This window comes from Primulina huaijiensis, chromosome 10, assembly GCF_012295235.1.
Source record: "Primulina huaijiensis isolate GDHJ02 chromosome 10, ASM1229523v2, whole genome shotgun sequence".
Classification (NCBI taxonomy): domain Eukaryota; kingdom Viridiplantae; phylum Streptophyta; class Magnoliopsida; order Lamiales; family Gesneriaceae; genus Primulina; species Primulina huaijiensis.
The window spans coordinates 2,162,682-2,175,566 of NC_133315.1; the positions used below are offsets into that span (position 1 = coordinate 2,162,682).

At 34.9% G+C, this 12,885-nt stretch overlaps 1 protein-coding gene across 4 annotated transcripts; it reads left to right on the plus strand.

Annotated features, from left to right (window-relative positions):
• The first annotated feature begins 2,238 nt into the window (after positions 1-2,238).
• On the plus strand, positions 2,239-12,658 carry LOC140986119 (exportin-T). 4 transcript variants are annotated; one of them, XM_073454130.1, is made up of 15 exons: positions 2,242-4,429; positions 4,550-4,639; positions 4,717-4,806; positions 4,980-5,075; positions 5,359-5,418; positions 5,904-5,966; positions 6,037-6,132; positions 6,808-6,975; positions 7,240-7,413; positions 7,541-7,606; positions 7,678-7,776; positions 11,222-11,368; positions 11,884-12,065; positions 12,165-12,214; positions 12,306-12,658. In XM_073454130.1, exons 1-13 carry the CDS (start codon positions 2,699-2,701, stop codon positions 11,971-11,973), a joined length of 2,970 nt encoding a protein of 989 aa, XP_073310231.1. In that variant the 5' UTR covers positions 2,242-2,698; the 3' UTR covers positions 11,974-12,065; positions 12,165-12,214; positions 12,306-12,658. The 4 variants fall into 4 exon arrangements, with proteins under 4 accessions (XP_073310232.1, XP_073310231.1, XP_073310229.1 ...); XM_073454128.1 differs by having other exon boundaries at positions 12,314-12,658; XM_073454131.1 differs by having other exon boundaries at positions 2,239-4,429; positions 4,559-4,639; positions 11,884-12,214; positions 12,314-12,658.
• The last annotated feature ends 227 nt before the right edge of the window (positions 12,659-12,885 follow it).

Here is a 12,885-nt window from a genome sequence, read left to right on the forward strand (position 1 = left end):
TATCGGTTCAAAATCTTGAAAATATGGTATTAACATATGATATTTGAGTATCAAATGTTCCAAATATGATACTAATATATGATTTTTGAATACTGAAATATGTATAACAAATTTTTGTATTAATGAAACATGTTTTTTTCAAAAATATAGAATGCTCCTTTGGTTTTTTATATAGACATAAAAATGAAGACAATTTTTTATCTTGAAGTATATTGAATGCTCTTAAAGGCTCTTGATCTCAAAATCTTGGTCAATTAATAAATGACTCAATCATGAGTATTTATAGCCTTCAATCTAATAGTTACCGACATATCAGACATTCAAATCTTCATCAGAGTACGAACTTTCTTTCTGTATTGATAATACAAATGTCATTTGATGCACATTTAATTCATAATACTATCTCTGCAAAAGTAGTCGTTGATGTCCACGTGTCTGATTATTACTTGACATATAAAAAAAAATGTGTCTCCTAATGATATGTCGATCTTTTTATGATAGTCGAGGGACATTGTAAGTTACTGGATAAGCTAGATCGACTATTAGGTTTCTCTTCTAATTTGATATAATATTGAACAATTATAAAAATTCGAAGTGTTGAGTCAAATATATACCAACTAAATCTATTAAAAACTATCGAGTCTTCTCCGACACGAAGCTTCTTCAATCTTTTGATTTGACTCAACAAATCTTGCTCTTATGAGAACTTGATATGCTTAACTAATTATATTCTTGGTCAGGTTCTCTATCGAAGCAAGTCTTCTGATTTGATGAGTCTGAGACTTCAGAGTTTATGACTACTCTGGTATTCTATTAAAGAACTCTTATGCTCTCATTAAGTATTCCGATATGATCTTTGAAAGACTTTGAAGTTCACGAGCTTCTGAACGTGAGCGAGTGATCCGATATGGTTTTTCGATCTTTGATCCGATTATCACTCATAAGATTTGATATGGTGCACTGCTTAGTATCCTTACTTGATAAGCTTGAACTAATCTTCTACTAGCTTTGACCCAATGTACTAAGACATTAATCTTGTTATCTAATATGATTCTTGATCTTTGGCTCTGATATGGTTCGACTGCATCAAATGTGTTATTTCAAAATGCTTTTAAGTATTGTCGACATCCAAATGTGATCTTACAACTTCTGTGTATTTTGTAATTATAAATATGAAACAACAGAATATCCACGCGATAAATGACAAATATAATTATTATCTATTTTTTTTTTTAAAAAATATAATCTAGATTCTAGACATTCAATTATAAGCTATACAATAACTAACACATATATGTACAAATCTAATACTTAAATTTGAGCTAATTGCTGGTTTGAATTGAAACGGGGAGAATATCATACCAAATCTTGATCACCAAGTTTAAAACAAATAATCTTTAAAGACCAGAATCGGACAGACTTGACTCGAATGTTATTTATAAATATGTATATATACATATTTGTAAATATTTTAATTTTATAATAAATATAAAGCTTTTATTTTTATTACATGACATGGTATATAATTTTTTGTTATTATTGTACAACTAGAGATTTTGTTTTATTTAAGACGACATAGGTATTTGTAAATATGATAATGTGTCGAGTTTGAGTAGGATTTCATATCCTTCACCCCATCTCTATTTATTATATTCATCCTAATCTCCATCAGATATTCAATTTCATCCCATCCACATACCCATTGGAAGATTGAACTATTACATCATATAATTGTATTTTCTCAAATTTGAATTATTTTGAGTAAGCTATAAATATCTACAAAATTATCGAGAACAATAAGGGAACAAATATTAAAATTAACAAATTAAACATTATAGAAAAAATAACAAAATATTAGAAATAATTTATCATAACAATATTATCCAACAAAAATAACATCAATTCTATACTAATAATTTTCTTCATCATTCAACTAAGATATGGAAGATTCATTATAACCTTCTTTATCTCCATACTCGATTGTCTATTTATTTAATCAGACAAAAAAATCTCTTCTATATCCTAAGATTAAGTCTTTCATAAGACGGTCTCACGGATATTTATTCGTGAGACGGGTCACATCTGTCCATATTTACAATAAAATTAATATATTTGACATAAAAAATAATACTTTTTCTTGGATGATCCATATAGAATATCCGTTTCACAAAATTGATCTGTTGTGATATTTTAAAAGGAAATTGACATCCCTTTTCTAATTGTTTGTGTGTGGGGGATTGATATGAATGAAAAACATGAGCTATTGAGATTTGAGACAGCCTCCACCCCCTCTCCTCCTCTTTATACACACAGTTATAAAACCCATAGATCTTTTGTGACTCCCTCTTTATATACGGACACACCTCAACAGTTTACTTGCATTCATCAACGAAACCTTACGCTGGGAAACCCTAAGTACCAATTTGTTATCGTCGGACAAAATAAAGCTTTTCGATTTCTACTGCATGCTGTTGAAGCGCTTGCCAAATCTCTGCTTTGTCAGTTTATTTCTATTTGGGTTTTACGGAGATTTTGTGTATTCGATCAGATTCCATTCGAATGAAACTTTAGTGAAGGAGCAGGGAATTGATTGTCTTCTTTTTGTCCATTGTTCAATTTCGGTGAATTGCGCAACCAAGAGAGTGTTTTGAGTAATTCTGTTTTTCGTTTTGGTAGGGTTTAGGGTTTTGTGATTGTGATGGATGACCTGGAAAAGGCAATTTTGATATGTTTTGATGAATATGGTGGGGTTGATTCGGTGCTAAAATCACAAGCTATTGCCTTTATTCAGCAAATTAAGGAGACCCCATCAATTTGTAGCATATGTGTGGAGAAACTGTGTTTCTCTAAGCTGGTTCAAGTTCAGTTTTGGTGTTTGCAGTGCCTCGATGAGGTGCTTCAGATTAAATATTCATCCATGAGCCCTGAGGAGAAGTCATTCATTAGAAAATCTGTGTTTTCAATGGCATGTTATGAGACTGTCAATGGCGATGGTAATAATCATGTGAGAGTATTAGACGGGCCGGCCTTTGTAAAAAATAAGCTGGCTCAGGTTTTCGTGACATTAATTTACTTTGAGTACCCATTAATTTGGCCATCTGTTTTTATTGATTTCTTGCCAAATTTAAGTAAAGGAACTGTGGTCATTGATATGTTTTGTCGCGTTTTGACTGCTCTGGATGATGAAATAATAAGTTTTGACTATCCACGCAGTGGTGAAGAGGTGGTGGTGTCGGGAAGGATCAAGGACGCAATGAGGGCTCAATGCGTGCCCCAGATTGTAGGGGCCTGGTATGATATTGTTTCCATGTATAAAAATATGGACACTGAGTTGTGTGCAAGTGTTTTGGATTCAATGAGGGGGTATGTTTTGTGGATTGATATTGGATTGATTGCAAATAATACATTTACCCGATTATTGTTTGAATTAATGTTGGTTGATGGATTGCCGGATCAACTACGTGCTTCTGCTGCTGGTGTTGTTCTTGCGGTTGTTTCAAAAAGGATGGATCCCAAACCAAAGCTTGCCATTCTGCAGAGCCTTCAAATATCAAGAGTTTTTGGATTAGTAGCAGATGATACTGACTTGGAGTTCATGTCCAGTTTAGCTTCTTTGCTCACGGGATATGCCTCTGAGGTTTTAGAATGTTTTAAGCACTTGACCACCGAGGATGGCAAGGAGATCTCGTTGGATCTCCTGAATGGGGTTTTACCTTCAGTTTTTCATGTCTTGCAGAATTGTGAAGTTGATTCGGCTTTCAGCATTGTGCAGTTTCTCTCATGTTATGTTGGTACAATGAAGAGCCATTCAACATTGACAGAGACACAGCTGCTTCACCTGGGAAAGATCTTGGAAGTGATCCGGTCATTGATTCAGTTTGATCCCATGTATCGTAATAATCTGGACATATTGGACAAGATTGGGAGGGAAGAAGAAGATAGGATGGTGGAGTTTCGGAAGGATATATTTGTATTGCTTCGCAATATAGGTCGTGTTGCACCTGATGTAACCCATATGTTTATCAGAAACTCATTGGATCGAGCTGTTTCATCCTCTGAGGATAGAAACACTGAAGAAGTGGAAGCAGCTCTTTCTTTGTTTTATGCACTTGGAGAATCATTAAATGATGATGCACTGAGAACTGGCAATGGTGTACTAGGAGAATTGGTCCCGATGCTTTTATCCACAAGATTTCCATGCCATTCTAATAGGCTTGTTGCACTGGTGTATTTGGAGACGATAACAAGATATATGAAGTTTGTGCAGGAGAACAGTCAATATATTCTGATGGTATTGGGCGCCTTTCTCGATGAGAGAGGTATACACCATCCAAATGTCAATGTGAGTCGAAGAGCGAGCTATCTTTTCATGAGGTGTGTGAAATTGCTTAAAGCAAAGCTTGTACCTTACATTGAGACAATCTTGCAGGTATAAATAATTCATAAATTTTTCTGCAGTTTTTGGATATTTGTCACTGAAAATTGGAGCACAGCTGCCATTGTATGCTAATCTTTTTGGTTTATCTAATTTATTCATATTAAACTTCAGAGTCTACAGGACACCGTGGCCCAATTTACAAGACTGAACAATTCATCGAAGCCATCCTCAGGGGCTGAAGATGGAAGCCATATCTATGAGGTAATTTTGGAATCTGTGTTTTAACAATAATTTGCATAATCAAGAGTTAATTTTTCTGTACTTATTGATTTCTGCAGGCAATAGGTTTGTTGATTGGGATGGAAAATGTATCTCCAGAGAAGCAATTGGAATATCTTTCTTCACTGCTTACTCCACTTTGTCAGCAGGTCAAGTTTTTTTTGCATGTATTGACGTTTTTTAAACTGCATCTAGCTTCGCTTCCCTTGTCCTCGTGTAGAAATGATTTTGGTGTTGAATTTATTCTCATCTGTAAAACCGGCAATCACATTGTAAGTTTTGGATAAAAATTACTGAGCAGAAAATCTGGGTGCGTGTTCAGGTTGACGTCGTCCTCTCCAATGCCAAATCCGAGGAATCTCTTTCATATGTAGGAAGCATCCAGCAAATAATTATAGCAATTAATGCTATTAGCAAGGTATATCTTGTCCTTCCATGCTTACAATCATACACTGTGCGCTTTAGCTGGGATTTTTTCTTTCCATGTTTGTCATTTCACATTTTTGTCATTTATTTGGTGAAACACAAGAAGCCGAGCAATATTATGAGATGGATAAGGATTTTGTTTTATTGTCATTAGTTGTTTTTATTGGACAGTAAGTAAATAGTGTGTTGATACTGGTAGTTTCCTATTGTTCTTTTGTTTTCATTTTACCATTGTTCATTTGCATTTATAGACACTTGGATTTTGTCTGATTCAGGGATTTAGTGAGCGTCTCGTTACTGCAAGTCGCCCAGCTGTCGGTCTCATGTTCAAACAGGTTAGTGCAAGTCTTGACTCTGTCGAATTATGGATTATTTAAGTTTCTTTAAGTAGTATGCATGTTGGTCACCATCAGTTTACTCCTTTGTTTTTGTCATTCTATTTAGTTACTCGATGCAGTCAATTCAAGTTCTAATCATCAGCAATTAGACTTGGTCCCCCCTCCTTATCCACTTGCACACACACAGGCCAGATACCATGCTTCCCCCACAAATTACTTGTGCATCTTCTTTAGATTCTTTGAGCTTATTTTTTTGGATAACAGTTACCTACCTCTGCACAAAACGAAGAATGCTAGATAATGTTTCTGTCCACTGGTTCATATGATATTTGATAAAATGGTGAATCTGACTTGAGCTCACCATCTTTGTTAAATATTCATAGTACTTGATATTTTGTCTTAGTTTTTCTTATTACTTTCACAAGCTCTTCTTTTCATTTTTTTTTTAAAAAAAAACAGAATTTACTTTTTTTTTTGCACAGACATTGGATATTCTTCTACAAGTACTTGTCGTCTTCCCAAAAGTTGAACCTGTGCGGTGTAAGGTAAGAATTCAGGATTTTCTCTTAATAATTAAATAAAATATATCATCTAATGGAGCTCTCCCTTTTACAGGTTACATCTTTCATTCACCGTATGGTGGACACTCTAGGAGTTTCTGTATTCCCTTATCTTCCAAAGGCACTGGAACAGTTGCTTCCAGAAAGTGAGGTATATAGACGACTTTCTTTTTTTTGTCACACTTTCATTTAAATCTATCTTAACTCTTGTTCAAATTAATTTTATACTTTAATGATTTGCTGATGATTGAACTGATATGGCGATTAAGCAGGTTGAGGGCGTCTTTACTCTTCATATTGTTGCTGGCTACAATTACTTTTTTATCCCTTTTTTCTTCACTCCGACGAATCTTGTTTTGTTTTGACTCTGGACAAAACAACATCGGTGTTGAAAGTGTCTGATGATTCTTTTTTTTTTTTAAATTGATAATGCTTTGTAATCTGTATAAGTTTTTATTGAAATACCTCGTAAGGATGGAAGAGTATGCCATTGCTTGTACTATGTGTCCTGTTATTATGCCTATGGTCGAGGCTTTCTAATTCCCAACTTATTATGTTATTAACATATTATCAACTAGGGTATGGAGATGTAGGCGTAGTTTTATATTGTGCATATTAGGATAGTTTCTTAATACTATTTATCAGGTGACTTGTGGAGATTAGGAGTGGGTGGGTGGACTTCAATAGTTACTCTTATTTATTAGTGACTGTCACAACATGGACATACCCAATAGCAATTTCAAGTGTTTTCTACTTATCAGCTACTCTTTCTTCCGTAGTTTGCATTAGAAAGTTGAGGGTTGATTTTTCTAACGACAATGTGCAGCCAAGGGAACTGGTGGGTTTTTTGGTATTGCTTAATCAGCTCATCTGCAAATTTAATATCGGGGTTCATGGCATATTGGAAGAAGTCTACCCTGTTATTGCTGGCAGGGCATTCAATATTCTCCCCAGGACTGATGTTTTATCAGGATCTGGTGGCGGATGTACTGAGGTATGTGAAGTTTTTGGGTATTCCCTTCAGCTGTTTAATTGAAAAATTGACTCTTTTCAACTGAACTTAGCCGTAAGAACCAAGAAATTTTGAGGATACTAGTGCGGATATACGTCATGAAATATAATAGGTAGATTATGATACTTGAGATGCTTATCTAGTCATGCCTTTCGTAGTTTTATTTTTTTGTATCTCGAGCTTTTGTGCTTGGACCATTTATAACTAGCCTGTTTAAAAATTTTCTGATGATTACTCGATTTTCAGGAAATCCGTGAATTGCAAGATCTTCAGAGAACCTTTTTTACATTCCTACATGTGATTGCTATGCATGATCTTTCATCAGTTTTTCTCTCTCCAAAAAGTAGAGGATACTTGGATTTGATGATGCAGTTGCTGTTATACACATGCTGTAATCATAAGGATATTCTGATAAAAAAGGTGTGTTTTCTATATTTTTCACACCCTCAAAATCTTACGAATTTTTTGATTTGAGATTTACTACTAAATCATGTGGTATTTGGAAAGTCGGAGACGTGGTAAAATCTCAAATTTTCACATGATACAGGCATGTGTTCAGATAATTGTCAGGCTAATCAAAGATTGGTGTACTGGTTCTTGTGACAAAGAGAAGGTATCTTACTGTCGGGGTACCATTTCAGCAGCGACGGTTTTTCAGAGTACTAAGGAAAAACTACTTTTCAGGTACCTGGTTTCCAGAGTTTCATAATTGAGGCCTTTGCAACAAATTGCTGCCTGCTTAGTGTGCTTGATAAATCCTTCGAGTTTCGCGATGCAAATACCGTAAGTTCATGGCTGATATTTAGAATAAATTGTTTGCACTTTATATGGCAATGACTTGCGTTATTGTGTGTTTCCTGCATAAACTAGATATCTTTTTGAAAAATTACAAAATTGCATTAAGAGATGGTTTTATGCTAAGTTTTTCTTTTATTGTTAATCTTTGAATTTAGAACATTAATTTTGAATGTTAATGGAGATCTCTGATTAGATTGGACCTTGTTTGAATTTTTGAATTAGAGGAATTTCTTTTGCCATGCGGCTACATAAAACATATCTGATTTGTTATTTTGGCCGACTTTTTATCCTGTTTAATTGCCTTGCCTATATCCATCATAAGTGATTCAGCATATCATTTCATATGTGGTGCTCTGTTTTGATGATAAATTGACCCCTGTAAACCAGATATTGGAAGATAATTGTCCAAATTAATAACTGTGTGTATGTGCTAGTTGATTGGGAATTAGTGTTGGCTAATTACGCCGAAGCGAAGAAGATCATGATGATGATATAGTACTAAAATGCGGAATAAAATTATTAACAAGAACATAAAGATTTCCGTGGTTCACCCAATATAAGCTACGTTCATGGAGCTGCTGCAAATCTTTATTGGAAGAAATATTACAAGTGTATACAAAACTTAATCTCTCACAATCACATCTCCGAGTATATCCATCTTCGAGTATAACCGAGAAAATATTCTCTAATTCACACAAGAGAATACACAACACTCAAGAAGAAACCATTTTTTTTATTTTCTCTCTCTCTAAGGATGAGAAGATGGGATGCATAAGCTGAGATGGAAGGAGACCTATTTATAAAGGTTCCCGTGCATGTGAAAACCAAATGCAGCTGCTAGCTGCCACCAACCATATTTGACAATTGTGTCACATTTGAAAAGTATTCAAAACACCTTGGTCCACCTCACCTAACATTCCTCCCCTTGAAGACTTGATTTCAATCATGTCTTCATACCATTAATGAAGCAGCTCCTATATCTTCATTTATACTTGCAGTCCAACTGAAATTGAACACAACTGCAGTTTGTCAATGGTTACGGTCTTTGTGAGCATATCATCTACTTCCAGGAATCTTCTCAAGCATTAAGACTCCATATTCCAGTACTAATATGATGAAATGGTACCGAACCTGTATATGTTTTGTCCCGGCATGAAAAACAGGATTTTTTTCTAAATAAATAGCACTCTGGTAGTCAAAGTGTAAAATGTTACCTTCAAGCTTCTGACTCAATTCTTCCAGAAAGGATATTATCATATTAACCATATCATCTCCTTGCTAGCCACTGTAACTGCAACGCACTCAGCTTCAGTAGTCGAAATCTCAACTATATTTTGCAATTTAGACACGCAGCTTACTACTGTATCACCTAATATGAACACGTATTCAGCGTTACTTTTTCTTCCATGCAAGTCACCAGCAGCGATGTAATTATCGAATATATCACGATTACCAGCGATATGAAACGAAGTTCCTGAGTCCATAATCCAAGAATCAATAGAGCATCATGTATTTCCTCAGTAACAACATTTGCATTATTTTTTGTTGATTTGCAATTTTTTTCAAGTGACCAAGTTTCACAACTGCTCCAGCACTTCAAATTCTTTTCAAAAGTATTTTTGTCTTTTCCATTTCTTGACTTGGATCTATTGCGCCATCTGTTAGAACTTCTTTCGCCACTCCTGCTTCTTCTTCTGTTTTCGAGATTTAGAGCAGATCTTGATGATGTCCCCTCGCTTCAATCCATCCTGCGAACTTTTTCGGCAAGAATTTGATATCTGACATCATTGAATTGTAGCTTTCTTTTGCCAACTGAATTGCTAACTGATGCTGGCATCGGTTCTCATTATTTGGTAAATGCGCCATAAGAATAAGTGCACGAATCGCATAATCAAAAATTATTTCAACCGAGGTTAGCTGAGAAACAATCGTGCTGAATTCATTAACATGTTTTAGCCACCGAAACACCTTTTCCCATTTTCAAGTTGAATAATTTTTTTATGAGATGTACTTTGTTCTTTGCTGATGGCTTCTCGTACAAGTCCGATAAAATAGACATCATCTCTTCTGTGGTTTATGTCTCCGCCACGTTATGTGCCACGTTCTTCATTAAAGTCAATCGTATTACACCTAACACCTGCTAGTCAAGGAGCTCCCAATCATCATCCTCCATCTTTTCCGACTTCTTTCCCGATAGAGGTTGATGCAACTTCTTGCTATACGTATAATCTCTAATCTGTACCAGAACTCCCGGTCCTGATCCATCATTTCCAGTCATCGCTTCTTTGGCTTTAGCAAAAAATCTAAAAAATCTTTTTCAGATCTGAAATATCATACAAAGTTGCAACCACATAGCATACTCATAATTCTAAGGAATTTTACAACAAGGCTCTAATACCAGTTGTTGGTTAGGCCAAAGCGATAATGATCATGAAGATAATATAGTATCAAAAATGTGAAATAAAATAATCAACAAGAACAAAAAGATTTGCGTTCTTCACCCAATATAGACCACGTGCACGGAGCTACTGCAAATCTTTATTGGAAGAAATATTACAAGTGTATACAACAAATACTCAATCTCTCAAAATCCTATCTCTGAGTATGACTGAAAATATATTTTCTCTACCTCAGGCAAGAGAACACTCAACACTCAAGAAAAAACCATTTTCTCTACCATATTTGACAGTTGTGTCACATTTGAGAAGTATTCAAAACACCTTGGTCCACCTCAACTAACAATTAGGCAACAATGGTTACTCAAGACAAACTTGGGAAAATAATGAGGATTGCATTCAATGGGTTTTAAACATGTGACCTTTTGGCATCGGTAGCATGTTGAAATCATCTTTCCCAATAGGTAAGCTCTTGGGAAAAGTGGTTTCGACACGATGGCATCTATTGTAGTTAAAATCTTTGTAATGGCTTGTATAATATACTAATTATGTACTTTTGGTGTTGACAGATGACAAGTGGCATTCCAAATGGTGGTTAGTAGAATTGATTAAAAATTATGAAATGGTTTTATTTTAGATTTTTGACATTTACTGCTAAATGTTACATTTTATTGTCGTTTGCTTCCATTTAGAATCTTGTCTGATTCTATTTCATCCATGAAATGTTCCTTGCTTGCTCATTGATATGTCAAGTGGATCTAGACTGTTATCTTATAATGTTATTGGGCATAAGGTGAATTTAGAATCCAAGTGTGAGAGTTGTGTGCGAAAGTATATTGTGTAATTATTCTTTTTTGGTAATTTTACACTATGCTTGAACAGCTTAGTTGTTTGTGGGTAAAATGTATGTTGATTAACTGAATATCTTACTAATTTATGTTAGCTTCTACGAACATTTTCGGCTACCTAATTTCTTTTTTTTTTTTTTTAATAATTTCACACCGACACCAATTATTCTTTTGGTTCTTTGGCAGCTGGTCTTGTTTGGAGAACTTGTGTTGGCTCAAAAGGTCATGTATGAGACATTTGGCAACGATTTCATTGTTCATTTTGTTTCAAAAGGCTTATCAAATGTGCATTGCCCTCAAGACTTGGCTGAGCAGTACTACAAAAAGCTGCAGGTATAAATTTTCAATTCTTTGTACCATAGTTAAAACCCCACCTGGCTTGCACATAGTTAAAATGTTAGCCACTCGGAGTTTATATCCTGAAACAAGTCCTTTGATAAAGTGGCCTAACCTTCCCTTTACTTTAAGGCTTAAGGAGCCTTGAATATAGGGATAGCAAATCCAAATTTAAATACAAAAAATGGCAATTTATTTTTACCTCTAGACTAATAGCTGCTGTTTTATTCGTTTATATTTAGAATTATATGTAATAGAATTATCTGGAAGTTCTTATATTTTTAAATATGATTCCTTTGGACATTTCACACACACGTCGTCTTATGCCTATGCTTCTATGATACCTAATTTGCGTTAGCTATAGTTATAGTTATGCTTTATACAAGTGTGATTCAGCTAAGAATTGATTTCTTGGTGTTTTAACTAATTGAGGCTGTAAAATCACAACTATGGTTTGCTGCAATTATATTTTTAGACCCATCATCGGTTTCTTAATTTGTATATATTGTCAGGAAAACGATGTTAAGGAGTTGAAATCTTTCTTCCAGTCACTCATTGAAAAGTTGAGACTCCAACAAAATGGCAGCTTGGTGTTCAGATAACCATATGATCATATCTAAGCTCTAAGCTCCTTGTTCCGTCAATTTTGCAATGTTGTAACCAGTTGTGCTGTCCATTTTTAGTTCATCTAAGGGTTCGTACCAGTTAGCTCGCACATGAATTTTCGCAGTCAAATTATTTGCATGGACAGAGACCACGCTTACGTTGGTGCCTTGATTTCCAAAAAATGCAGGCTTCTTTCCTGTAAATACCATTTATTTGGCCTATAACGAACATGACAAGGTATGCATATAAGTAATGCTTTTCCATAGATGGTAGAATCTTAAAACAAAATTTTATCATTCAAGTGGATAACGAGTTTTCATGACATAAGTGTAACAGGTGTAGTTATCCGGAATCTCATTCTTTTGAGAATGAAATATTCTACATGTTTCATTGCCGCTGCTGTGCGTTTAAAATAAGTTTCAGCGAGAATGGCCCCATTAGTCCTCTTACAGCAATCTACCATAATGTTATTTATCGACGCCATTAAGGACCTGCAAGGAAGCTATGATTATGCCAATTGCACTTCATGGTGATGTATGTTTTTTTCCCCGGGATGTACAAATATTTTTGTCATGTGGTCAATTTTGTCGCTCTTTTTATTTTGATTTGATTTCGAGCTGAGGGGAACAAGTGTGGATAAGAGCAATTTTGTTGTGTTGAGAAAGGAAACTTGTTTTTATTCATCTTCAAACGTTTCCTGGAATGCAGTATCTTGTTCAGCCGGATTTGTCTATTCTATAGCGTCGCTATTAAGGTTCGATCTCTGGAGCGACTCTATAATGCTTCATTTACTTTGAGATGGTTCGTTATTCTTAGCTCCATCCCTTTGTTGCATTAATACTTTTAGAAATGGTTGCCGTTGGTGAATAAATGAGTGTACTTGAAATGAATCCAAATCGTAAGTTTAA